This window comes from Neoarius graeffei, chromosome 5 (assembly GCF_027579695.1).
Source record: "Neoarius graeffei isolate fNeoGra1 chromosome 5, fNeoGra1.pri, whole genome shotgun sequence".
Lineage (NCBI taxonomy): Eukaryota > Metazoa > Chordata > Actinopteri > Siluriformes > Ariidae > Neoarius > Neoarius graeffei.
In genome coordinates, this window is record NC_083573.1 from 8,112,186 (window position 1) to 8,139,417 (window position 27,232).

A 27,232-nucleotide genomic window follows, 5' to 3' on the forward strand; every position below is an offset into this window, starting at 1 on the left:
TGTTTTTCTTCTTTTTTATTCATTTATTTTTTTAAGGCTTGGATTTTCAGAGCGTCTGCTGTACAAGTCACTTTGAACGTTGTTACTAAACTTAATCACACGAGTGCAAGGACTCAAAGCTGCTGTTTATCGAAATAAACCACTTTCTGACCAATCAGAATTGAGAATTCCGCTCTGATGGCTATTGTGGAAAAATGTCCGGTTCGCTTGGAATGTCGAAACAAACTTTAAGATGTAGATTGTGAGCCTGGAACCGAAATTGCAAACTCGACTCTTAAATATAATCTCAGGTTGTGACTGAAGTGTTTGGTTAGCGCTGAGTAGCGACATCGAGTCCTCTGAAACCGTGGACGAGATCCGATTTGACTGACCCAGCACCGGTCTTGCATTTGAACATGGAGCTTAAACGCGTTGGGTTTCACAAAACTCTCACTTCGGTCTTTTTTGCTCCTGTTTCTCACTTGTAAAGTCATAATTACGAAGCCTTTGTGAGGCACTAGTGTTTCATAGCTAGCCTCGTGTACTGCGGTGTCCTCTTAACGTCCCGTGACGACTGAAAGTTGTGTTTAGAAAAGAAAGAACTGCTTAGCTTCACCCGCTGAAACCGTCCTGAAACGATAAAAAGGGAAAGGGCGCTCACGATTCGGGTCTGATACAAAATGGTTAATGATGGCGATTAAACGTCATGCTTTTGAACACGGCACTGTTGGAGTCGAGATTCTGATCGGTCAGAGGGAGGTGATGAATTTTCCGTCACCTTAAACGTCGCTACAAATGGATAAGTATGCCGTCGTTATGTCCGTAAATAATCGCCGTGGTTGGGATTTTCGCTGTGGTGTCAGAGGAATAAAGCGCTTGCGGTTTTGAGGGAAATATTCCGTTTTGTGGTGCGTCAGTAACTCGATGATGCTTTGTTGAGAATTTGATTATGACCACGCCTCCAGGTGTGTTGTTGAGCCATCTGGAGTCTGCTCGGATGTATCTCGGCTCGGCTAAAATGGTACCTGTGCAAGACCGAAAACCGAGCTAATCGCAGGTACTCGGGCAGTGGAAGTAGTGAAAAGGTAATTCACCGAGCCAGCACCATGTGGTCTTCTTGAAGATGATGCAGGTGAATTCTCAAACACTCTGGTTATTGACTCTCTCTGATTTGTTTGTTTGTTTGTATGTATGTATAGTATGATGTCGTACCCCTCCACTCCTCTGGTCTCTGCCCGTGTCCATCCATGGTAAGAGGTCAGCAGGAAGCACACCATCGCCACGGCAACAGCATGGAGGGCCAGGCCCCGCCCCCTCAGCCGACTCAGCCACGCAAGAAGAGACCCGAGGATTTCAAATTCGGCAAAATCCTGGGAGAGGGCTCCTTCTCGACGGTATGTGAAGACACGTTTTGCTTAAAAACACCCTTCTGGTGATGATACACGGGGCAACTTTTTGGGCAATGTTGCCGAGCAAAGTTGCTGGCAACGGGCAACTAGGTGAGACACAGGGCAACTTTTCAGGGCAACAACAGTTAGCAACGGCAGTTTACAGTTAGCTAAAAAAAAAAATCGATGTCTTAATTTTTGCTGTGACCATTTAATCAAGCTGTCTGTTGTTTTTTAGAGCTTTGGTGAGGTAAATTCCTCCATATAGAATATTAAAATAACAACTTACCGGCGTAAAAACAGATGAGGAGTCTCTCCATCTCTTCACTCCACTGAGCGGCCGCCATATTTGTTTGAAATTTCGGATCCGAACCTCACCGGAGGTCACATGACTCGATACTCGCGTTCTGATTGGCTTATCTCAAAAAGTTGCCAGAGATTATCAAAACCATTCAGAAAGAAGCAATGTTGCCCAATCTCAATAGAAAAGAGTCAAAACGCAATTGGCCAGCAACATTGCTCGGCAACATTGCCCAAAAAGTTGCCCCGTGTATCATCACCATTCAGGAGTTTGGCTCCTTGTTTTCTGTTGTTAAGTTAGCTCACGTTAGCAGCGATGATGATGAACGAGAGTGAAAAACCCTTGGTGAGAATGTGGCTGTATGTACAGTGGGGCAAAAAAGTATTTAGTCAGCCACTAAATGTGCAAGTTCTCCCACTTAAAAAGATGAGATAGGCCTGTAATTTTCATCATAGGTACACTTCAACTATGAGAGACAGAATGGGGGGGAAGAATCTAGGAAATCACATTGTAGGATTTTTAATGAATTAATTGGTAAATTCCTCGGTAAAATAAGTATTTGGTCACCTACAAACAAGCAAGATTTCTGGCTCTCACAGACCTGTAACAACTTCTTTAAGAGGCTCCTCTGTCCTCCACTCATTACCTGTATTAATGGCACCTGTTTGAACTCGTTATCAGTATAAAAGACACCTGTCCACAACCTCAAACAGTCACACTCCAAACTCCACTATGGCCAAGACCAAAGAGCTGTCAAAGGACACCAGAAACAAAATTGTAGACCTGCACCAGGCTGGGAAGACTGAATCTGCAATAGGTAAGCAGCTTGGTGTGAAGAAATCAACTGTGGGAGCAATTATTAGAAAATGGAAGACATACAAGACCACTGATAATCTCCCTCGATCTGGGGCTCCACGTAAGATCTCACCCCGTGGGGTCAAAATGATCACAAGAACAGTGAGCAAAAATCCCAGAACCACACGGGGGGACCTAGTGAATGACCTGCAGAGAGCTGGGACCAAAGTAACAAAGGCTGCCATCAGTAACACACTACGCCGCCAGGGACTCAAATCCTGCAGTGCCAGACGTGTCCCCCTGCTTAAGCCAGTACATGTCCAGGCCCGTCTGAAGTTTGCTAGAGAGCATTTGGATGATCCAGAAGAGGATTGGGAGAATGTCATATGGTCAGATGAAACCAAAATAGAACTTTTTGGTAAAAACTCAACTTGTTGTGTTTGGAGGAGAAAGAATGCTGAGTTGCATCCAAAGAACACCAGACCTACTGTGAAGCATGGGGGTGGAAGCATCATGCTTTGGGGCTGTTTTTCTGCAAAGGGACCAGGACGACTGATCCGTGTAAAGGAAAGAATGAATGGGGCCGTGTATCGTGAGATTTTGAGTGAAAACCTCCTTCCATCAGCAAGGGCATTGAAGATGAAACGTGGCTGGGTCTTTCAGCATGACAATGATCCCAAACACACTGCCCGGGCAACGCAGGAGTGCCTTCGTAAGAAGCATTTCAAGGTCCTGGAGTGGCCTAGCCAGTCTCCAGATCTCAACCCCATAGAAAATCTTTGGAGGGAGTTGAAAGTCCGTGTTGCCCAGCGACAGCCCCAAAACATCACTGCTCTAGAGGAGATCTGCATGGAGGAATGGGCCAAAATACCAGCAACAGTGTGTGAAAACCTTCTGAAGACTTACAGAAAACGCTTGACCTCTGTCATTGCCAACAAAGGGTATATAACAAAGTATTGAGATGAACTTTTGTTATTGACCAAATACTTATTTTCCACCATAATCTGCAAATAAATTCTTTAAAAATCAGACAATGTGATTTTCTGGATTTTTTTTTTCTCATTCTGTCTCTCATAGTTGAAGTGTACCTATGATGAAAATTACAGGCCTCTCATATATCTTTTTAAGTGGGAGAACTTGCACAATTAGTGGCTGACTAAATGCTTTTTTGCCCCACTGTATACGAAGGGTAGCGATTTTCCTTTGTGCTGTTTACGGAAGTCCATATATGGACTCGAAAGACATGCCCAGCTTCTCGTTTGACGCAAAGGTAACGCACTGTGACGCAACAAATACAGACTGGTCAAACACGGTCCGGACGGTTCTGGATTCAGTGGAAAGTTTAATATTCATCTGTGTTAGTTTCCTACGACGAGTCCAGATGAGAGAATTTGACCAGGATTGAAATTTTTTTTTTTTTTTTAAATACAAATGCGCTGCTTCTGAATTGAGGAACCGTGATGGCCACGTATTTCATCATCAGTGCTGTGATGAACGCTTGTGTGTGGTCAGGGAAATTTGTCAAAAGGAAGTGATTTTCAAATTTCAGCTCTTGAGCAAAACTGCTGGGTTTGAGGTCAAACGTCACTTGGAGAAGTGTTGCACCTCAAGTTCGTCTTCTTCTTGTAAGGGTAGGATCTCACTGGGCTGCGACAGCCTGCGACTAGTTGGAGACACAACAATTACAATAAAATATGTGAATTAGCGACAAGTTTCGCTTGGAATCGCACTGAATTGATATTCGCATATTTTATCGCAATTCTGTCGCAGCCCAATGAGATCCACTCGCACTTCCTGTCTCTCAGAAACGGACTTGAGAAGGGTTCGCGACAGCTTTGCGACACGTTTGCGGCTATTTTGAGAAATTTGTCGCACAAATTTTTTTTGAACAGACAAAATTTCAGAGACGAAGGAGCGACACTTTGCGACTCACTCGAGAAGCCCCGCGCACGTTTCAAGAGACTTTTTTTTTTTTTTTTTTAAACACTCTCGCGAATGACGTTCACAGTTTGTCGCAAGCTGTCGCAGCCCAGTGAGATACTGGCTTAAGTTTGGGGAAGACTTGAGCACGCTGTTCATCAGAAGAGATGAATGAAAGTCATTTTTAAGTCCTGTTTTTATGAAAATGCATCAGAGATATAGGAACGAGGATGATGAATCATCATAGTCCATCATTTTCTGTTTGGGAGCAAAGTTAATATTTAGAGTACGAAAATTCAAGAACTGGATCAGAAACGACTCCAGGCTTGTTGTTTTATTATTATTATTATTATTATTATTATTATACACTCAATAACTCCTGTCTTCTGTCATGATGACTTTCTTGTGGTGGAAAAAAGCGGTAGACCTCGAGGCTATTTTTAATACATTTTAAATAAAAGTATTGCCATTCTAACGCGTTTTGGGTCCAATTATTAAAGGTCCCATGGCATGGTGGTTTGTTGATGCTTTAAACGGGCTCGTGGAGGTTTCCGGATGTTATATCCGGAAACCTCCATTTCGCCTTTCTCGAAATGAACCCTCGGCACGTAGATATAGCCTCCTGGGAGAAAGCCCCATTTCAGCGCTTTTCCCAGTGCGTCGTTTTGCTAATGAGAAGCATGGAGGCGGGGAAGGGTAGAGGGTGGGGGCGGGCCATAGGGGGAGGGGCTTGACCAAGCTGCGCGCACACATACTCGCTGCTATCAGCGCCTGTAGCCACGCTGCTAAGACAAAACCCCGTTCTCCCTCGGACTCCTTTCGTAAACTCAACGTGACACAGAGAGTGAGTGTGTTCGGAGTGGTAGTTTACGAACGTATAATACCCTAGGCTTGAACACGCACTCCATAACCAAAGAGGATAGAAGCAGCAACTACAGCAACATATCGCTTATCCAACAGAAGACATCCATTGTGGAGCGATAGTCAAACATAAGCTCATAAGTTAGTCAATTTCCAGACTAAACTCAGTTTAACAGAGCATGCTGCATGCTCTTTAGTTTTGTAGCGCAGAGTACCTGGCTAACTGCAGGAAGCGGTTAGCTGCACAGCTAATGTAGCCATTGCAAGGCTAACGTGGCACCGATTTTAAAACACGGCAAAACGACTTAACAGTTATACACTTGCTTGTTCGGTGTTTGTTGCTGATGCGGCAGGGATGCTTGGTACGGACCCAGGCTTCAGTGACAGTTGATGTGCAAAACCTGCCCTGTACTGTCCCAAGCTGTGGAAACATTCATCAGGAAAATGCTTCCGACAAACATCGTCTTAGGTAGACTCGACGGCGTATTATTGGAGTAAATAAAATTAAGCCACTGCGTCTTCAGGGGCTCTCCCGTCGGCAGTAAAAACAGACTCCTTTCTGTGTTGTCACATCCATGTACAGCGCAACTTCCATGTTTCGCTCGCTTAGGTGATGCCATGTTGTGTCCTCTATGGTCTCCTCACTACAACTGGGCGGGCAATCCATACAGTGGGTGGGAATCCAGAGGGGGGGCGTGGGGATCATCTCCCTTGCTGATGTAGTAAAGGGAAGAGTTTATCAACGCGCCGTTTTGACGCGCCATTCTCAAATGTTGGGCATAGTTTGGTTTACACATTATGAAATTTCTAGCCACTGGGGTGACTTAAGAAGGTCCGAGGAACTCATTTTAACGTTAAAAAACCTCAAAGTGAAAATTTCATGCCATGGGACCTTTAAGAGAAGCCGTAGACTAATGGTTTGAGAAGCGACTTTTGGACCAAAAGGTTGCTGGTTCAATTCCCGGGAACAGCTGAGGTGTCCTTGAGCAAGGCAACTACTCCGCAGGCTGCTCTGTGTATTTTGTACGTCGCTCTGGGACGAGAGCGTCTGCTTCATGCCTGTAACGTATTCTAGTATATCATCGTTCCGATCGGAAAGAAGCCTGTCCATTGTCCGAGGCGTTCTGTTCGGTTATGGAAAATTTTAAATAACGCCTTCTGATCAATCATCAGAATGTGCTGGTGGTAGGATCACTTTTCAGGAAACTATTTTTATTTATTTATTTTTAAAGTGTTACTTTGACACTAAAGCTTTTCCTGTTGCAAAGTTCTGTTTGATTTTCTTTCCCAGGTATTAAATATCCTGTATGTTTTAAAAACAGAAACGCACGCACACACCCACTCTTACGAATCACCTTCTCTCTTCTCTTACTCATACCTGCCCACAGACGTACCCACTCGTTCTCACTGTGTCATTAAGCGCTGATGAAAAGCTCTTCTGTCTTCTCCCATAACAACGGCTTTGATGCCGTACAACTGTGGGTGCGCGTGTGTGTGTGTGTGGGGATAAATAGATGGACGGAAGTAAAACAGTGAATCTGGATAAAAGAACGTCACAGGCTTTTTAATTTTTTTTTTGTGTGTGTTTTTTTTTGTAGGTTGTCCTGGCAAAAGAACACGCGACGGGGAAGGAATATGCAAGTAAGGAATTCTCACATGCTCCCAAATGTCCTTAGATTAAAGGAGAACTGAAGGCGAATTTTCTTATCATCAAAATTCCATTTCTCTCATTTTATTAAATACAGGAACGCATGTTTGATCGCTATTTTGTCGCTGCTGTAGCAAGTTATGAGTGTTTGAAATATGCTCCGTCATATATCAGTCCATGTCAAAGCGACGGACGTTAACGAGGTTCGTCGAGACCCGTGCGAGACATCGTCGGGCAGAAATCAAAGCCATCTTTCGAACGCTGACGCGATCAAGCCGGAAGTTTTGTTTGTTTTGATGGCAATCAGGAAAGTTTGAAAAAAGTACGCATTTTAATCGTCATTTAAACTTTTTGTGCAATGTTTCGTTTGGAAAACAGTTTTCTTTTTTTTTTTTAAAGATTTTTTTTGGGCTTTTTGCACCTTTATTGGATAGGACAGTGTAGAGACAGGAAATGAGCAGGAGAGAGAGAGACGGGGAGGGATCGGGAAATGACCTCGGGCCGGAATCGAACCCAGGTCCCCGGATTTATGGTATGGCGCCTTATCCACCTGAACCACGACGCCCCCGGAAAACAGTTTTCAAAATGGTGGCGCTGACACTTGACATTTCGAAGTCTCGCACAAGTCTGGTGAAGATCGCACAGATGAGTTATGGAATCAATTTTGTGCCAAAATGTTCGTACAATACTTTTGAAATATCAAACAAAAACGATAAATCAAAATTTAAAAAAAAAGTCAATTTTTTTTTTAGACTGGCAAACAAATTATTCGTGTAATCGTGCAAAATATCAGTCTATTACTCTTCAGGAACCTTTTATTTTTGTTCCGCGTCTTTCTCAGTTTTGTTTGACGTAATTTATTTTGGTTGCGATTCCAGCTTTCTCGTTTGCGCTCCCTGACTTTTTGCTTGCAGTTTTGGCACAAACGTCACGTGTGGGTGGGCTGTCCTAGTCTGGCTAACGCGACAAAGCTCTACGAGCTATTGGTCTGGCCAAGATATTAAGCCCAACCGTTTCCCAGAGCCCGTGGTTGACCCGCCTCCCTGAAATGCCTCAGTTTGCTACTGGTCGAAGCCAGAAAAGGCTATGACGAAGCTTAAACCAATCACATCACTCTTTCCTCTGACGTATGCGACGCGACGGGGCTAACTGGTAGATTAAACTCTTACCGAAGCCGGTCGGGAGCAAGGCGAAAACGTCCTTCCTTTCAATAAATACCTCCAGGGCTGCTCTTTGCTCCGTTTTCAATGAGAACTTCCTGTTGAATGCTTTCAATACAGCATCTATGCGTAATGGATGCGGACGCGTGAATGAAGCGCTTCCGGCATAGATTCTGTAAACAATCTATGGCTTCCGGTCGCAGTTCTACTACGTCAGTGCCTTGAACACGCCTCTACCCAGGGCCGTTGGAGATGCTCAAAGTTGATTGGTTCCCGATTTTTCAGGAGCTTGGAAGAGCTGTAGATAGCTTGCCTGGCCAGACTAAGCTCGCAACAGGCCCTCGTGTTGCGTCACGCTTAGGATGGGCGGGCCCAGGCTAGGGCTGTCCAGGAATGCATTCCCATTGGCTAACTTGTAGGGCTATAACGATACACCCAACTCACGATTCGATTCGTATCGCGATTTTTGACCCACGATTCGATACGCCCACGATTTTTTTAAATGTTTTTTTTAAAGTAGTAAATTTGACTTATTAACATTTACTTACATTAACTATTTAATAACAAAATTCAGACCACTGCAGAGAATGAGTAATATGTATGCAAAAATGAACAAATGTATATCCAAAGATTGTTTTATTTCTCAAAATAATACTGTTGAGCCGGAAGCTTTGTTTTTTTTCGGTTCTGAAAAAGTCATTTTTCCAAATCGTGTAAATCCGTTAAGATTTTTTTTGGGGGGGGGGTGGCTCTCTCACCGTCTCACTCTCATAGGGCCAATGATTTTCTGTGATCGCGGAAAACAGATGGAAATTACGGAATTTTTATAGTGAAACATTGCCCGCGTGTCAAAATGTAACTGCCGCAGAAGGCTTCCGCCCAAGCAGACATGCCTTCAGTGTTGCCAGATACTGCTAACGTTTTCCACCCCAAAATATGTTCAAAACCAGCCAAAAAGCACCTAAACCTGCCCAGTCTGGCAACACTGCATGCCTTTCCGGTCAAGTGATTGTGATTGGCTTGTGGCACACCTAGCCAGCCAATGAGCTGCTTGTTTACAGATTCACTCCCCGCGTCGCAACCAGAATGGCGACCGCTTAAAAGAAATGAATGCTCTGCCAGTGGCGAGTGTGGACGTTGCGTGACTCGCAGAAGATTGTCGCAGGTCGGCGAAAAAACGACTTACTAATAGATATAAAAAATAAAAGTAATTTAAGTAAGTTTAAAATGTAATTTAAATAAAAAGTAAAGTATTCATAAATTGAAGTTTGGAAGCGCCTCTGTTTTTGGGCTGAGGAGAAGTTTGAAAGGGTGTACCGCGATTCTGCCTTCTTGTATCCGTATCGCGATTTCGATACGCATATCGTTACAGCCCTACTAACTTGTGTTTGACTGACAGCTACGCTCAGCCATTCCCTACTCGGATTCTGGCGGACTGTTTGACGAGTGACCGATCCATTGATGGTAAACAAGGATCGAGTGGACTTCAGTAGCGACTATGATATTGAATTAATTCAACAAAGTGTAAGTGCGGGACAAATGTGTTGTATGTGTTGCAGTAGTGCACATTATGCAGGCGTGTTTAACGTTAGCAAGACAGCTATTATATTGGGTAGTGGAGCGAAGGCTAACATTTGACTTGCCACGAAACACCTGCATAATGTGCACTACTGCAACACACACAACACATTTGTCCCGTACTTACACTTTGTTGAATTAATTCAATATCATAGTCGCCACTGAAGTCCACTCGATCCTTGTTTACCGTCAATGGATCGGTCACTCGTCAAACAGTCCGCCAGAATCCGAGTAGGAAATGGCAGAGCGTAGCTGTCAGTCAAACACAAGTTAGCCAATGGGAATGCATTTCTGGACAGCCCACCCACACGTGAAGTTTGTGCCAAAACTGCAAGCAAAAAGTCAGGGAGCGCAAACGAGAGAGCTGGAATCGCAACCAAAATAAATTACGTCAAACAAAACTGAGAAAGACGCGGAACAAAAATAAAAGGTTTCTGAAGAGTAATAGACTGATATTTTGCACGATTACACGAATAATTTGTTTGCCAGTCTAAAAAAAAAAATAGACTTTTGTCATTTTTGTTTGATATTTCAAAAGTATTGTATGAACATTTTGGCACAAAATTGATTCCATAATAAGTGACGCCTGCCGTGGTCCAAACGAACTCGATTCAACACGGCGAAAAACCGAATCGGCCGATTAAGCGTAATATTTAGTTGCCAATACGAATCCTGATATAAGGTTACTAAAACTCAGATGTTAATTAAGAAATGAAGCAAGTTTAAAAATGACTTCAGTTCTCCTTTAACTTCCACTTGGGTACCAAAATAAAAGAACTTGTGAACCATCAGACTACCAAACAACATGGGTGCACAAAGTATTGAAACTTTTTTAGTACTATAGAATTGGAGCTTCCCTCCCAATCTGCCACCAGTCGAGTAAGAAAGTATAAGAAAAATATTACGAAGCAGGTAATGTACCTTTCTTTGCCGTTAGGGTGGTCCGTTTGAGGGTACGCCTTTTTAAAAAGAACATTAGGTACGATTTGTCAAGCTTGAAGCTGGAAAGATGAAGAAGGTAGAACTGAGCATTTAGAATCTTGTTACTCGTTGAGCTCCACCCTTAAAACCGATAACGGTTCCGTTAGAGTTGCCGCAGGAGGACGTGCAACGTCCAGGAGCAAAGGAGCCGATTCCGTGTCCGCCTTCACCCGTAATAAATGACTCCGCCTTGGAAAAGCGCTGCCTCGCAGGAGAATGATCTCTGCACTGGGCGCTTGCAGATTTCAATCTGAGATGTGGGCGGAGTGAAGGCATCTTGAGACTTGACGTCCACAAACGAGCTCTGTCGACCGAAATGCAGTTTTCCAATCAGGTGAACTCGCTTGTGCTCCGGGAAATATTTTTACAATCAAGGAAATAAAAAGAATTTCCGATTGCACCTTTTTTAATGAGCGTCTTTTACCTGGACGTGATTGAAGGGCAATGATTTGGTTTAACCCTTTGGTGACTGACCCCTTGAAAATGGTTCCTCCAGGAACGATGACGTTTCAGTTGTCAAGACAACGGAAAAACTAAAATGCAAAACAGAAAGATACGTCACAATGCTCTTGTATTTTAGTTTTTCCGTTGTCTTGACAACTGAAACGTCATCGTTCCTGAAGGAACGATTTTCAAGGGGTCAGTCACCAAAGGGTTAAAGCGTTCATGGTAAAAGATGCGTACCGAAGGTCTAAAGGTGTACGCTTATGGGGACCACCACAGCGACGAGGACGGTCTAGTTTTAGTATCATTTTGAGGACCTTTCCCCTGTAACTAATTGTATTTAGGGGTGTGGCTAAGATAAATTCAAGCCCCGCCCCTCAAGTGCCATTTTTCACAGTAGCGTGTTGTCTACTGTAACCAGTTCCTCCAAAAAAAAAAAACTCATTGGAACGGTTTTCCTTTTTCCGCTTCATGCTAAGATGACAGTGTACGTGCACTCATATATATTAGCACCCTTAAGTTGGAAATGTGTGTGTGTGTGTGTGTCCCCGTCCAGTTAAGATCCTGGAGAAGCGCCACATCATGAAGGAGAACAAGGCGCAGTACGTGAAGCGAGAGAGGGACGTGATGTCCAACCTGGATCACCCGTTCTTCGTCAAACTCTACTTCACCTTCCAGGACGAGGAGAAGCTCTGTATCCTCGACGCCACACACACGCAGACGTCTTCACACTTTTCAGCTCAGCGCCATCGCAGTGTTGTATTCTCAATCCTGATTGGTCAGAGGGCAAATCAAATTGAAGGTTCATACTAATAAATAAAGATTTTTTTTTTTTTGTCCTATTGTAGGTGTGGTATGAGTAAGCACTAATACTAGCTGAGGTAACTTGCTAACTTACAGTGGGGAAAACAAGTATTTGATCCCTTGCTGATTTTGTTGGTTTACCCACTAAGAAAGACTTGATCAGTCTGTAATTTTAATGGTAGGTGTATTCTAACATGTGGAGACAGAATATCGAAAAGAAAATCCAGAAAATAACTTTTAAATATCTATATTAATTTATTTGTATTTTATTGAGAAAAAGAAGTATTTGATCCCCTAGTAACCATCAAGAGTTCTTGTTAATACAGACAAGTTAGACTCTCCAAATTACCTTGTCACCTAAATTGAAGACACCTGATATCACTAATGACTTGTATAAAAGCCACCTGGCCACAGAATCAATCAGTTTGTCAGACTCCAAACTCTCCAACATGGGAAAGACTAAAGAGCTTTCTGTGGATTTAAGGGAGAAGATTGTAGACCTGCACAAGACCGGTATGGGCTACAAAACCATTAGCAAGAAGCTGGTCATTAAGGTGACAACTGTTGGTGCAATTGTGCGTAAGTACAAGACTCACAACATGATCATCAATCGACCTAGGTCTGGGGCTCCAAACAAGATCTCACCTCGTGGGGTTTCCAGGATCATGAGAACGGTGAGAAATAGACCTAATACAACACGGGCAGAGTTAGTGGATGATCTTAAAGCAGCTGGGATCGCAGTCACCAAGCAAACAGTTGGTAACACTTTACACTGCAATGGTCTAACATCTTGCAGTGCTCGCAAAGTACCCCTGCTTAAGAAAGCACATGTGCAGGCCCGCCTGAATTTTGCCAATGAACATCTGAATGACTTGGAGAGTGACTGGGAGAAGGTGTTATGGTCAGATGAGACCAAAATTGAGCTCTTTGGCATCAATTCAACCCGTCGTGTCTGGAGGGAGAGACATGCTGCTTATGACCCCAAGAACACCATCCCCACTGTCAAGCATGGAGGTGGTAACATTATGCTTTGGGGGTGTTTTTCTGCACAGGGCACAGGGCTACTTCACCATATCAATGGGAGGATGGACGGAGCCATGTACCGTAAAATCCTAAGTGAAAACCTCCTTCCCTCTGCCAGGAAGCTTAAAATGGGTCGTGGATGGGTCTTCCAGTAGGATAATGACCCAAAGCATACAGCCAAGGCAACCAAGGAATGGCTGAAGAAGAAACATATCAAGGTCATGGAGTGGCCCAGCCAGTCTCCGGACCTGAATCCTATAGAAAATCTATGGAGAGAGCTGAAGCTCAGAGTTGCCAAGCGACAGCCATGGAATCTTGATGATTTAGAGGTCATTTGCAAAGAAGAGTGGACCAAAATTCCTCCTAATATGTGCAGAAACCTGGTCATCAACTACAAAAAACGTCTGACCTCTGTGCTTGCTAATAAGGGGTTTGCCACAAAGTACTAAGTCCTTTTGGCAAGAGGGTTCAAATACTTATTTTCCTCAATAAAATGCAAATAAATTAATACAAATTCTTTAAAGTCGATTTCTTGATTTTCTTTGTGATATTCTGTCTCAGCATGTTAGACTACACCTACCATTAATATTACAGACTGATCGAGTCTTTATTAGTGGCCAAACCAACAAAATCAGCAACGGATCAAATACTTGTTTTCCCCACTGTAGTAGCAACATGATAGATTCTGTTGTGTGTGTGTGAATTGAGAGAAAGCTCCGATGTACTGGGTAAAATAGGTTTGCTTGAAATTGCCCGAATGTCAACCTGACAAAAAGCTTGAGCTTCCAGCCTGAGACGTTTCCTGAGCGCTGAACAGATTTCGGTCTGAGCTACGCTAAGAACGGCGAGTTGTTAAAGTACATCCGCAAGATCGGCTCCTTCGACGAGACGTGCACGCGGTTCTACTCGGCCGAGATCGTCTGCGCACTCGAGTACCTGCACCAGAAAGGCATCATCCACAGGTTGGCATCACGAGGCACGCTTCTTCGACGGGATGATGACGTGATTAGATGACGATCTGGTGTTTGCGTGCAGCTCGCCTGATGTGTGTTTTTGTATCTCTGCAGAGATCTGAAGCCAGAGAACATTTTGCTCAGCGAAGACATGCACATACAGATAACAGACTTCGGCACAGCCAAACAGCTTTCCTCTGACAGTAGGCAGGGTAAGACACACACACACACATGGGTTTGACTCCTGTTTAAAGATCATTAAATTTAGCTTGGTTTCCATGCCGTGTAATAAGCTAATTTTTTTTTTTTGTGGTCCAAATCCTGCGTTCTGATTGGCTGGTGAGTGGGTCCGTATCCTACGATACAGAACCCGGTTACGGACCTCTCGCGACTCGCTCGTTCACAACAACAAAACATGGTAGCATTTTTTTGTCAACATTTAGACCTTTTTTTTAATAAGATTGCTGGCAAAAATCTTATAAATTTTTGCCAGCATTTCTCAGGAGAATAGCATTAATTTTACATCATGGATAGCGATAACGAGTGTTCACAGCGAAAGCGAGTTTTACTACCCTGAGGAAGAAGAAATAAAAGAAAACATTTCAGGAGAAAGCTAAAAACCTGTATCTGTTACTAACGCCGAGCAAAAACATGGCTGAATCCTGAATGACTCAATTTTGTATAAATAGGGGACTACATAGGCAGCAAAATGTAGTTTTTTCCTGCCATGGAAGTGCACTTGTATACCGAGGAGGAAGCCATTTGCATTACAGCCGTGAATGAGGATTCAAAATGGCGGCTCGGCTCGGTTTTCCCTTTCGGGCGCTCTCGTTTTCTGTTAGAATTTGGTAAAGGAAAAAAAATATTATTTACCAGCTTAAGGTCGGTCCGTATCGTGAAATACCGTGACCTCGGCCCAGAGGGCCTCGCTCAGTACTTTCAAGACCTCGGTCACGGTATTTCACGATACGGACCTCCCAGCTGGTAAATTTTTATATTCATTTATTTATTAAATAAAGAGACTTTTATCCAGTTATTGTTACATTTCAGTAACATGGAACATCCACATAAGACATTTGTTCTCCCACTTATGTCCCAGCAGTTATTGTACCCAGTAAACCACAAAGACGTTCACACATCGCAAAACGTTAAATTCACAGCTTTGCCTCCGACTCTTACAAAAATCACCCATTTGTTCGCAGCTCGAGCGAATTCATTTGTTGGTACGGCTCAGTACGTCTCCCCAGAGTTACTGACTGAGAAATCTGCCTGTAAGAGGTAAGCTCTTGGTTGCAACTGTATTAAGAGTCTGTTGATTTTTGTTCCATGACGTTTCACGTTGATAACTCGTGTTATTCCTTCAGTTCGGATCTCTGGGCGTTAGGCTGCATTATTTACCAGCTGGTTGCCGGGTTACCACCATTCAGAGCGGGGTGAGTGTGTGATTCCTGAATACTGAACCTGGGCGGTCGATGACTCAACTCCAGAATTAACTATATTTCATTCGACAGAGTATTTACAGATGGATAATTTGTCAAGTTGACACTTTGACCCCAAACACTCCTTTTGTGAAACTATTTCAGTGTTTAAAAAAAAAAAAACTTAATTTTGTTCAGTTCCAGCCAGTTACATTCAAAAGAAAGGTCAAAATCTGTCTCTCTGACTGGAACACCCGGATGAGGCGAATCATTTTTGGTGTATTGATTCGTCTCCAAAGCGTTGGGATTGACTTTTTTTTTTTTATAAGTGATTCCAAAATGAGCCTGTTTCCTGTCTTGGAAGTAAGAGTCAGTCCCAAAGCTTTTTTTTTTTTTTGAGATTGACTTCAAACTCTGTCAGAATATAAGTCATCAGTTCGCCATCCATCAGCGGAGCTTGGTGTCAAGTCCTAAAAAGACTTCGGGGAGGAGAATCGACGTCAAAGCTTCGGGATCGACTCTTGACTTGTTTAGTCAGGGACTTGACTCTTTTTAGAATCAGTTCTTTATTTGCGATTGACTCGGAAGCCAGACCAAAAGCAGCATGGCGAACTGATGACGAATAGATTCGCTACAAGTTTTGCATGATGCAGTATGAGCCGCAGCATGGTTCACAATACAGACCAAATAAACGATAAATTGATTATTTAATTTATTTATTTTAAAATTGTCTGGAAGTTGAACTTGTCTGTCTGACCAACACTACGTTTCTGAAGGACCTGCTTTGGAGGTTTTTTTTTTTTTTTTTTTAAACATCCCATTTTAATAAATAAAGATGAGCTTTTCTGACTGAAAATATTGCCAGAAACTGTCCCTCGTGGCTAACTGCGCTGAAATGAACGTAACCTGTCCTTTCCTCTTCCAGAAATGAGTATCTTATATTCCAGAAGATTATTAAATTAGAGTACGAGTTTCCCGAGAAATTCTTCCCCAAAGCCAAGAATCTAGTGGAACAACTTCTGGTGAGTCTGGTGGAGGTTGTTTGCTTGCTTCTTTTCTTTTTCCACTCGCATATACTTTAAAAAAAAAATAATAATTAATTAATTAATTTAAAAAAAAAAAGATGCAGCAGTCCGTCCTCTTTCATGCCAAGAAACAAACAAAAAAAAAAAACCTTTCTTTTGCAGTTTTTGTGATGTCATCGGTGTGTAAATTCATGCATACGACTCAAGGCTGAGATATATTTCTGTTTTCCCCCCGATATCTTTCTTTCCCCCCAAAAAACGTGACAGTTGTTGGATCCTTGCAAGCGGATTGGCTGCGAGGAAATGGGCGGGTATGAGCCGCTGAAATCCCACCCCTTTTTTGAGTCAATCAGCTGGGACGACTTGCACCTGCAGACTCCGCCCAAGCTTACCCCCTACCTGCCTGCCATGTCCGAGGATGATGAGGACTGCTACGGGAATGTAAACACACACACACACACACACACACACACACACACAGAGTTACCACAAAAATGTTTAACAATTTACATACTGGACCAAACTCTTCAGCATCGTTACATAAAACCGATTCAGTGTTCTACACTACGTTCAGACTGCAACCTGAAACGACCCGTATCCGATTTGTTGTGAAATCCGATTTTTTTGTTAGGCCGTTCACATTACCAATTATATGAGACTTGTATGCGATCTCCAATATGAACGGAAAACGACCCAAAAGTGTCCCACATACGCAAATTGACACGTAATAAGCACATCTACGTAATACGTAAACAAAAAAAAAAAGCGCACTCTTCATGTTTAATGATTTTCTTTTTTGTTTGTTTGTTTAATTATCTGGTTAGTGTTAAAGTGTGAGGTCTGGTGTGTGTTTTTGTTTCTGAACTGAAATGAAAACGTGTAGCCTGGTAACGAGGGTTGACTCCTAAATGTCTCTAATTTCTATATAAGTGCACTACATGTTACTAGGAGGTAATGGATTTTTAAACTCTATATAGTGCACTCGAGCTTCAGTAGGCAGTCATTTGGGATACGGCCGCTGTATTACCAAACTCTTAATTCAGGCTTAATAATTTGCACATATTTATTTCGTCATATTAATAAACTTTTTTTTTTCTACATTTTTATAAATATTTATTTAGATTGTTTATAGCCAGCTGAATTCTGCAACTTCTCTCAGCGCTGGCTCAAGGTGCAGAAACACCAGTGCAGTTTGCTATCACCGGATCCAGTGTAAATAGCTGCCGGAGCCAACGTCCGAGGTTCCGGAGCACGCTCCGGCTTGCTCCCCCTCAAATTAAGCCCAGATTAGCTTGATCAATTCTATAAAAGTCTATTTAAATTCTGAAAACTGTACAAATGTTGTTGTTTTCCACCAAAGAGGCGGGATTAGCCAACGCAGAATAGTGACGTTTGTCTCTTGTTGATGACGTGTAGGTCGCATGAATGCAACCTGTCCGGTCAGACTGCAGTCGCATGTGAAAATATCGGATATGCATCGGAATTAGGACCACATATCCAAGCGGCCTGGGTTGCATCTGAAAAAATCGGATCTGTGTCGTTCAGATTGTCAATAACAAATCGGATACAGGTCGCATATGGGCAAAAAAATCGGATATGGGTCGTTTCAGGGTGCAGTCTGAACGTAGTCTTAGATTCTCTCTTTTTCTTTCTCTCTCTCAGTACGATGACCTCTTAAGCCAGTTCAGCAGCATGCAGGTGGCGCAGCCCGGCCCGTCGCCCTCGTTGGCCGAACCGTCAGAAAGGCCGCTTCCTGTCTGTAACCCCGCCCCCAGCGTGGATCAGTTCATCCACGTCCATGAGCTGGACAGCAACAGCATGGAGCTGGACCTGCAGTTCAGCGAAGAGGAGAAGCGCCTCCTGCTGGACAAGCAAAGCGCAGCAAACCCGTGGTACACACACACCCATATATCAAACATGCAAACACACATTCAGCGTATACTCTCTAAATAATTTAGAGGTGCCTCACTCGTGCTTCGATTTTTCAGGCACCAGTTTGTGGAGAATAACCTCATCCTGAAGATGGGCCCAGTCGACAAGCGCAAGGTGACCTTTCAAACCTGCTTCTGTGATATAAAGAGGAGTGTATGGTGTTGATGGGATGTGTCTAACATGATGATTGGGGATGGTGTGTGTGTGTAGGGTCTGTTTGCACGGCGCAGGCAGCTGCTCCTGACTGAAGGTCCTCACCTGTACTATGTTGATCCGGTGAATAAGGTCCTGAAGGGGGAGATCCCCTGGTCACCGGAGCTGCGGCCAGAAGCCAAGAACTTCAAAACCTTCTTCGTTCACACGGTAACACCCCACACACACGCACTGCCTCTCTTTCCTTTCTATTTGTGTTGTTTTTCTTTCAGTCTCTCTCCTCTATTTCTCTTTTGATCCATCTTTCGTCTTTCTTCTGTCTGTCTGTTTTTGTTTTTAGCTGATCTGTCGCCATGGCGTCCGTCGTCCGCAATTCAGTTAAATCGTTTCTCCACGCATTTCCGTTCCGATGGCTTTATTTAAAAGAACTCCTCACTTCACACAAAACTTGGCCTTTTTTTTTTTTGGTCAGATTGTTTTGCTAACGAGTTACTAATTAACGAATTTTCCAGGCCTTTCACGAGAATTGTATCTTCCCTCGAATTGTATCTTCCCTCGAGGAACAGAACTTGGTCGTTTGTTTTCAGTTAAATCGTATCTCCTCCCTCCGTCCTCAATGGATTTCAGTTCTGATTTTCATTTGAAAGACCTTCTGCACAACACTTGGTCATCGTATCGTCAAATTTTTTGCGAACAAATTAGTCATACGTTTTCTTCTGACTAGAACTGCATGGATTAAAGTTTTCCGTCGTGCGACGGATTTCCGTCAGCTGAACTCTCCCAAGGCCAAACGTGAGGTCGGTGCTGATCCGAGGAGAATTAAAATGACGGGTGGTTGGGTAGAGATTGGGTTATAACACTGATGTGTCGCAACACCATCAACTATCAGCAGGGTTTATTTAACTCTTTTGTTTTTGAGCCATGCTTTGTGTCGTTCATTTCCTATGTTTGATCATGTTTAAACGTTCGCTGTCTACGGTGCGGCGTTAAAAAAACACGCGCTGTCAAAACTGGCAAAATACATTCCCATGTGCTTGGCGTGCTTGTGTCTGACCATTTCTGTTTTGTATTAAATTAAATCTTGCCAAAATGACTTAGTTCAAACCTGGACATATAGAAATAGATCATGTTAAAAAATAAACCCCGGAAAGCCCGCTCCTCTGCTTCAGCCAGACTTGAAGACCCGACGGTGCAATGCTTGCAGACTGTCAGAAGTAATTAGACCTAAATTATAGCTAACAAATCAGCAGACGCCCCAACAATTATTATTTTCGTTAGGCCAATGTGTAAGGCATGTTAGAACCGTGCCTTATAGCCTACATTATATCACAATTTAAAGGCCGTTTGAGGAGTTGGAGGCTGCGAGCGCAATGATGTTCCGACATGCGCTAAACTTTTATTCCCTGAAAATCATACACCAGCGTTCAATGCCCCAAACAGTCAAAATGTCTAGAAGACTACGGTTAAATAATAATCATAGCCTACTAAGTTAAATTACGTCAAAACATCTGTTTCTGGCCTATGAAATGATGGAGGAAAATGAGAACGAGCGCAAAGTAGATAGCAGCCAACTTCACGCGATCTTTTAGGAAACTTAACACTCGTGTTGGCCACAATATTTCTCTTAATAAAATCTTGAATTGTTTTTGAAGTCGTATTCAACACAAAGTAAGGTCAAATTATAATTTTAATTTAAGTGAAGATCCAAACTTTTTTCTATATTGACGTCGAGCACAGAGGAGCACGTCATTCTGCTTTCGGTTTCGGCAGCATGGATGCGCTTTACATGAAAGAAGGCACTGATGTGTCTGCCATCGATAAAGGTGTAAAAAACAAGTGGAGGTGGGCTCGGCTGTACGAAATAGGTGAAAACGGAAAGCCATTTAGTTCATGGTGCAAAAAACTAAACATTCCAGGCGCTTGCATTTGTGTGGTTTGCCACAAAAAATAATATACGGAAGCAATGGAAAGAAAGTGCAATAAATTGAATATATTAATCCATTAATTAATTGATAATAAAGTTATCAGTTCTAAGTTAACCATTCTCAGAATTTCATCGAAATCCACCCCCTGTAAATTTTCAGTCAAATAATTTTTTTTTTTGTTGTTGCTTTAATCCATTGAACTGTTTTCTCGTTTCTCATCCGAATTCAGTTCTGATGGATGTTTTGGGCCGATCTTTACACGGGGAGCAAAATTTAGTCCTTTTGCAGAGATGCCAATCACTACGATTCGTGCGTAGTCACTACTTTTTTGACAGTAGCACTACGAGGCTACGACCGTCTATTCAGTTTACATGGGATTCATACGATTTTAGCATGGATGCGGTTCAAAACGCGTATATCTATAAGGGTTCACGATATTTTGCTGGTGTTCGGTACATTTGAGGCCAATTGTCGCTTGATAATTCAATATTTTGACTGTATTTATGGTCAAAGTTTGCTTCAATGGGCGCCGCCATCTTTGTTGACAAGCGTTCTGCGCATGCGCGAATTAATTATCGATGCCGCGATGGAATGTCGAGCAGCCCATGTCACTAGGTATTGAGGGGCTGTCGGGGTGTTGTAACCTCACAAACGTGCTACTAAAGAAACACACTTGGAACTGAAACAGTCGTCTTCTGAAGTAAATCAATCAGAACTGACGAAGTAATCTGACTTGATATTGATGAGATTAAAAGTGAAAGGAAGTTGATAAAAATTAAAAGTAATCAAAGTGACTTGACGTTTAATCATGGGAATAAAAAGGAAATACATGTTCCAGTACAATTATTTGAGTATTTGCTAATTGAGTGTTCCAGTATGTTATCTATAAATATTAGGGCTGTAACGATACACCCAACTCACGATTCGATTCGTATCACGATTTTTGATCCACCCATGATTTTTTAAAAATGTTTTTTCAAGTAGTAAATTTGACTTATTTACTTACTTACATTAACTATTTAATAACAAATAATTCAGACCACCGCAGAGAATGAGTAATATGTATGCAAAAATGAACAAATGTATATCCAAAGATTGTTTTATTTCTCAAAATAATACTGTTGAGCCGGAAGCTCTGTTTTTTTCGGTTCTGAAAAAGTCATTTTTCCAAATCGTGTAAATCCGTTAAGATTTTTTTCTTTTTTTGGGGAGGGGGGTATAGGGGTGGCTCTCTCACTGTCTCACTCTCATAGGGCCAATGATTTTCTGTGATCGCGGAAAACAGATGGAAATTACGGAATTTTTATGGTGAAACATTGCTCGCGTGTCAAAATGTAACTGCCGCAGAAGGCTTCCGCCCAAGCAGACATGCCTTCAGTGTTGCCAGATACTGCTAACGTTTTCCACCCCAAAATATGTTCAAAACCAGCCAAAAAGCACCTAAAACCACCCAATCTGGCAACACTGCATGCCTTTCCGGTCAAGTGGTTGTGATTGGCTTGTGGCACACCTAGCCAGCCAATGAGCTGCTTGTTTACAGATTCGCTCCCCGCGTCGCAACCAGAATGGCGACCGCTTAAAAGAAACGAATGCTCTGCCAGTGGCGAGTGTGGACGTTGCGTGACTCGCAGAAGATTGTCGCAAGTCGGCGAAAAAATGACTTACTAATAGATATAAAAAGTAATTTAAGTAAGTTTAAAATGTAATTTAAATAAAAAGTAAAGTATTCATAAATTGAAGTTTGGAAGCGCCTCTGTTTTTGGGCTGAGGAGAAGTTTGAAAGGGTGTACCGCGATTCTGCCGCCTTGTATCGCGATACGGATCGTGGCTCTGCGTATCGCGATTTTGATTTCGATACGCATATTGTTACAGCCCTAATAAATATTGATGGCATGTAATCTGCATTTGTGTCGTAAAGTTGTTAAAATAATATTCACTGTTTGAAAGTTGATTGTATACAAATTACCAGAGAAGTCTTTACTTTGCGTGAATGTGGTGAGTTATGAGTATCACTCATGAGAAAATCATGAGTGATTGTGGTTTGGTTTTATTTTTCAGATAATTGAAAAAAAAAAAAAAAATTTTCTCCCCCCAAAACCAACATGTCCCAGTTAGGGCTGTGCGATATGGGAAAAAATGAATATCCCGATACATTTTCTCCATTTCACGATATCCGATATATATATCTCGATATATTTAAATCTCCTCTAAAGGACCCCATGAAATCTAACTTTTACTCTTTACTGTTTTCACTACAATCCCTGCAGATTAAATAACATTCTTGGTTAACTTTACAGGTGGTTTTCAACACATTTTAAATTGGCATGTTAGTGATTTAATCACAATTGAATTGAAATAAGACTATTTTTATTCAACAAAGATGCGGCACAAACTGCAAAAACAATCTTGAAAATTGCAACAAAGGGGCAACACAATACAGAGCTGCTCAGAGCTCAAACCAGTAAAGTGCAGCTCAACACTGAGAAAGACATTTAGCCTAAATAAGAAAAGCGCTCTTTCATTAAATTATTAAAAAAAATAGATCTCCAAGCTATTAACCTGACTACTGAGAACCACTGGAACATTCACAATAGAGAGAGAGAGATTGAGGGAGAGAAGAGAGAGATCTGCAAAACATTTTCCTCTTTGCACACTTTTGAACTGAGTGTTTTCTGGCTCTGCCTCTCAGATGTGTAGAATTCCGGTATTGTCTTCTCTGTAAAATGTCTGCGACCAGGCAACTCGTATTTGGGATCGAGTGTGTTTAGTAATTTTTGGAAGCCTGGTTTTTCCACTATACTAACTGGGATCATGTCTTCGGCAATGAAGTGAGTGATTGCATCCGTTATAGCTCTCCATCTCTGACTCGTTTTCTCATATGGGGTGGCTTTGGAGAACGAGGCCGCTATGGTCGTTTGTTTAGCTCGTGGGCAAGTAGTTCGGAGTTTCAGAGACTCTTCATACTGTACCGGGTGAGTTTCAGGTGATGGAACATATTTGTAGTGCTGCTGCCTTTCGTGATGACAGGTTTTTTTTTGCACACTTTACAAACTGGCATTTGCTGTTCCACGTCCTCCTCGCGATATCCAAAAAATGCCAGTTGACTGACCCCTTACTAGTTCTTTTAGGAAGTAATTTGTCGCTGAAATTGCCAGAGCTTACACGGTAGCCTATGCAACACCAGCGATTGCACGAACTGAGTCAGCACTGTAAACCGGAACCAGGAAATCTTCCCGCCGGCAGTGTTGCCAGATACTGCTGACGTTTTCCAGCTCAAAATATGTTCAAAACGCACTTAAAACCACCCAATCTGGCAACACAACCGAAACTAGAAAATCTTCCCAGAAGTTCCTTTCAGCACCGAGATGTCACCCGAGATTGGTTGGCGAGTGCGTGACGTTATTGTTTTCTTTCCCCTTAGGCAGCCTCTCATGTTACTGCCGGAGGGACAGGGAGAAAACCACCGGAAAAGGTTTTAAACAAACACAAGTCGGAAGATGACCATAAAATACTCGATAGTTACGATGTAATAATTTTATGTATCGCACACAGAATTTTCGCGATATATCGAGTATATTCGATATATCGCACAGCCCTAGTCCCAGTTCATTTTAGTCACCTGTGTTCACTAGGGCTGTAACGATATGCAAATCGAAATCGCGATACGCAGAGCCACGATCCGTATCGCGATACAAGAAGGCAGAATCGCGGTACACCCTTTCAAACTTCTCCTCAGCCCAAAAACAGAGGCGCTTCCAAACTTCAATTTATGAATACTTTTTATTTAAATTACATTTTAAACTTACTTAAATTACTTTTATTTTTTTATATCTATTAGTAAGTTGTTTTTTCGCCGACCTGCGACAATCTTCTGCGAGTCACGCAACGTCCACACTCGCCACTGGCAGAGCATTCATTTCTTTTAAGCGGTCGCCATTCTGGTTGCGACGCGGGGAGCGAATCTGTAAACAAGCAGCTCATTGGCTGGCTAGGTGTGCCACAAGCCAATCACAATCACTTGACCGGAAAGGCATGCAGTGTTGCCAGATTGGGCGGGTTTAGGTGCTTTTTGGCTGGTTTTGAACATATTTTGGGGTGGAAAACGTTAGCAGTATCTGGCAACACTGAAGGCATGTCTGCTTGGGCGGAAGCCTTCTGCGGCAGTTACATTTTGACACGCGAGCAATGTTTCACCATAAAAATTCCGTAATTTCCATCTGTTTTCCGCGATCACAGAAAATCATTGGCCCTATGAGAGTGAGACAGTGAGAGAGCCACCCCCCAAAAAAAAATCTTAACGGATTTACACGATTTGGAAAAATGACTTTTTCAGAACCGAAAAAAACAGAGCTTCCGGCTCAACAGTATTATTTTGAGAAATAAAACAATCTTTGGATATACATTTGTTCATTTTTGCGTACATATTACTCATTCTCTGCAGTGGTCTGAATTATTTGTTATTAAATAGTTAATGTAAGTAAGTAAATGTTAATAAGTCAAATTTACTACTTTAAAAAAACATTTAAAAAAAATCGTGGGGGTATCGAATCGTGGGTCAAAAATCGCGATACGAATCGAATCGTGAGTTGGGTGTATCGTTACAGCCCTAGTGTTCACTCAGAATGGCCCTAAAAAAGCACCAATTTCCAAAATTTTATCAGGGGCTTACAGCCCCCCCCCCGAACCCCCAGCTGGACTGGACTCGCTACGCGCCCTGTCTCACTACACATTGATTTCACAAAAGGTTGGCGTCTCTGCTTTTGTTCATTTTCCTGTTGTAAACAGTTTGTCATGGACGTTGGTCCTCTCTCACATTTTCAGTTCTGTTTGACGGTCCATTCCGTCCGTCTTTGGCTTTTTCTCATTCTCCTTTCTCTCTGTCGTTCGTTGCGTGCTCAGAATGCACTGTGCCATTTCAACATCGCCTGATGAGGGTGCGTTTAGTTCTTCCCGAGGTTCAGAGTGTCCACGCTTCATCATCCGGTCTCATTACCGCAGGATCTGTCTGTTCCTTGACTGTTTTACAGCGATTTAGGCGTGCGGATTGTAATTGTGAAGATTCTAAACCTTTTTCTCATCATGAATCTTTTTAAAAACGTTTCAGCCGAACCGGACCTACTACCTGATGGACCCGAGTGGCAACGCTGACAAGTGGTGCAAGAAGATCCAGGAAGTGTGGAGGAAGATCTACCACAAACACCAGAACCCCAGCGTATAGGAGCTTTCCCCTACGGCCACACCCCCAGTACCCCTTCAACCAATCACAGGACAGGCACACCTCTGCCGTGCTCCCTCTTGTCTGTCTGTCTTTTTTTTTTTTTTCCTCCTCCTCTCTGGATCTTAACGCAGGGGTGTGTACTGTCTGTCTGGTTGGTCTGCATATAGAGTTAAGGCGGGTCCTTTGCCCTGATTGGCCGCAGTAGCTGGTCTAGCTGATCTGATTGGAGGATGTGGTGGCTTTGTGTTTTTTTTTTTTTTTTTTTCATTTTTTTTTCTCTCTCTGTCCCAAAAATCCAAAAAAAGACAGCAAACCATTGCAATCATCACCTCACTGTGGAACTATGAGTTACGTAGTTCTCCTGAGGGTAATCCATCACCTCCTCCCCCCCCTCCTCCCACAAGGCCCTGAGCCAATAGCGTGACTGATTTTCAGTTCTTGTTTTCCTTTTTGTTTTTTGTTTTGTTTTTCCTTTAAATCGTCTGCAGTGGGATATTGGTGTGTGTGTGTGTATGAATGAGCACATGTACCTTCTTTTGCTTGGGCGTTTTTAACAGGAAGGAGATGAGCGAGTGTGTGTGTGTGTGTGTCCTCTTCCTGGTTGGTAACTGATGACTGTGATGTATAGTTGATGTAATATTGAACTTGGAGGCGAGTGCAGCGAGGCGACTCTTGGATCCGGGTTTTGTATTTTTATTCTTGTATAAGGTTATTTGGGCTCTTCTCCGTTCAGGGGCCCGGCTACTCTGTGTTATTTAAATTCTAATATATGAGAATCATATTTGGATTGAAGTCACGTTCGAGGGCCTTGCTGTGTATGTTTTTGAAATGTAAAGCCTTTGAATGTGAAGAATTATTGTAAACTATGATATTTTACAGGTTTTTTTTTTGTTCATTTTTTTTTCTTCTTACTATATCAAACATTTTCTATTTGCTCAGTGATCGACTCATATTCTGATAATTTAAAGCCTTTGCCATTCACAGGCCCCGCCCACACATGAGCAAGCGTGTGAGAGACGGCGAGTGTGTGAGAGTGAGTGAGTGTGTATGTGAGCACATGTGGGCAGAGCCTGCCTTTGCATTTGGCACTGTGTGTATTTTTTCTCGTCCAGCTCTCGAGCTCGACGCCACCTAGAACTGAAATAAAGCATGTAGGGGTTTAGGCCGACAGAAATCTCGCCTCCTGTCGTCTTTTTTTTCCCCATTCGAGTAAGTATTGAGGGCGTGTCCTGTCTTATGATGATCATAGGGCTATATACTGTAAACTTTTCTGTTTCTCATATAATAATTGACATCACTGCAAGCAGTTCATTCTCGTGGGTCGCAATTTAGCCACCAAAATTATTCTTGGTGAGATCTTGGCTTTCTGAAATTGATCTTTGAAAGTTTTTTGTTCAGAACTAAAATAGCTGGATGACATGAAAACAAAAACACACACCAACATGTTTCTAAATCTGAACAGAAAGCTGCTGGGGCGTGTGTGTGTACAGTACACATTAGTGTTGCCAGATTGAGAATATTTCACTTTTTTTTTTTTTTTTAAAGGCATATTAAATATAGTGCACTTCATTTAACAAAGCGTGTGAAGAATAATCTCTATTTCCACATTAAATAAACAAATACCAGGCTGCACAAGAAAATTTATTTATTTTTTAAATCCTGTGCAGAGGCATAGCTCTACAAGAGTAAGTTTGATGTCCTTATACATGGCCATGTGCATTTGCAT

General features: G+C 42.5%; 1 protein-coding gene across 1 annotated transcript in view; it reads left to right on the plus strand.

Moving 5' to 3' along the window:
- The window catches only part of pdpk1b (3-phosphoinositide dependent protein kinase 1b), a 43,649-nt gene extending 16,969 nt beyond the window's left edge, over positions 1-26,680 (plus strand). Inside the window, exons 2-14 of the mRNA XM_060921124.1 lie at positions 1,179-1,373; positions 6,843-6,885; positions 11,612-11,749; positions 13,700-13,844; positions 13,950-14,047; positions 15,038-15,113; positions 15,200-15,268; positions 16,179-16,275; positions 16,546-16,719; positions 17,941-18,170; positions 18,267-18,324; positions 18,421-18,573; positions 25,393-26,680. Of these exons, the coding sequence (XP_060777107.1) occupies positions 1,179-1,373; positions 6,843-6,885; positions 11,612-11,749; positions 13,700-13,844; positions 13,950-14,047; positions 15,038-15,113; positions 15,200-15,268; positions 16,179-16,275; positions 16,546-16,719; positions 17,941-18,170; positions 18,267-18,324; positions 18,421-18,573; positions 25,393-25,506 (1,590 nt within the window). The 3' untranslated portion in view covers positions 25,507-26,680. The remainder of the gene's footprint in view (positions 1-1,178; positions 1,374-6,842; positions 6,886-11,611; positions 11,750-13,699; positions 13,845-13,949; positions 14,048-15,037; positions 15,114-15,199; positions 15,269-16,178; positions 16,276-16,545; positions 16,720-17,940; positions 18,171-18,266; positions 18,325-18,420; positions 18,574-25,392) is intronic.
- Positions 26,681-27,232: the final 552 nt, after the last annotated feature.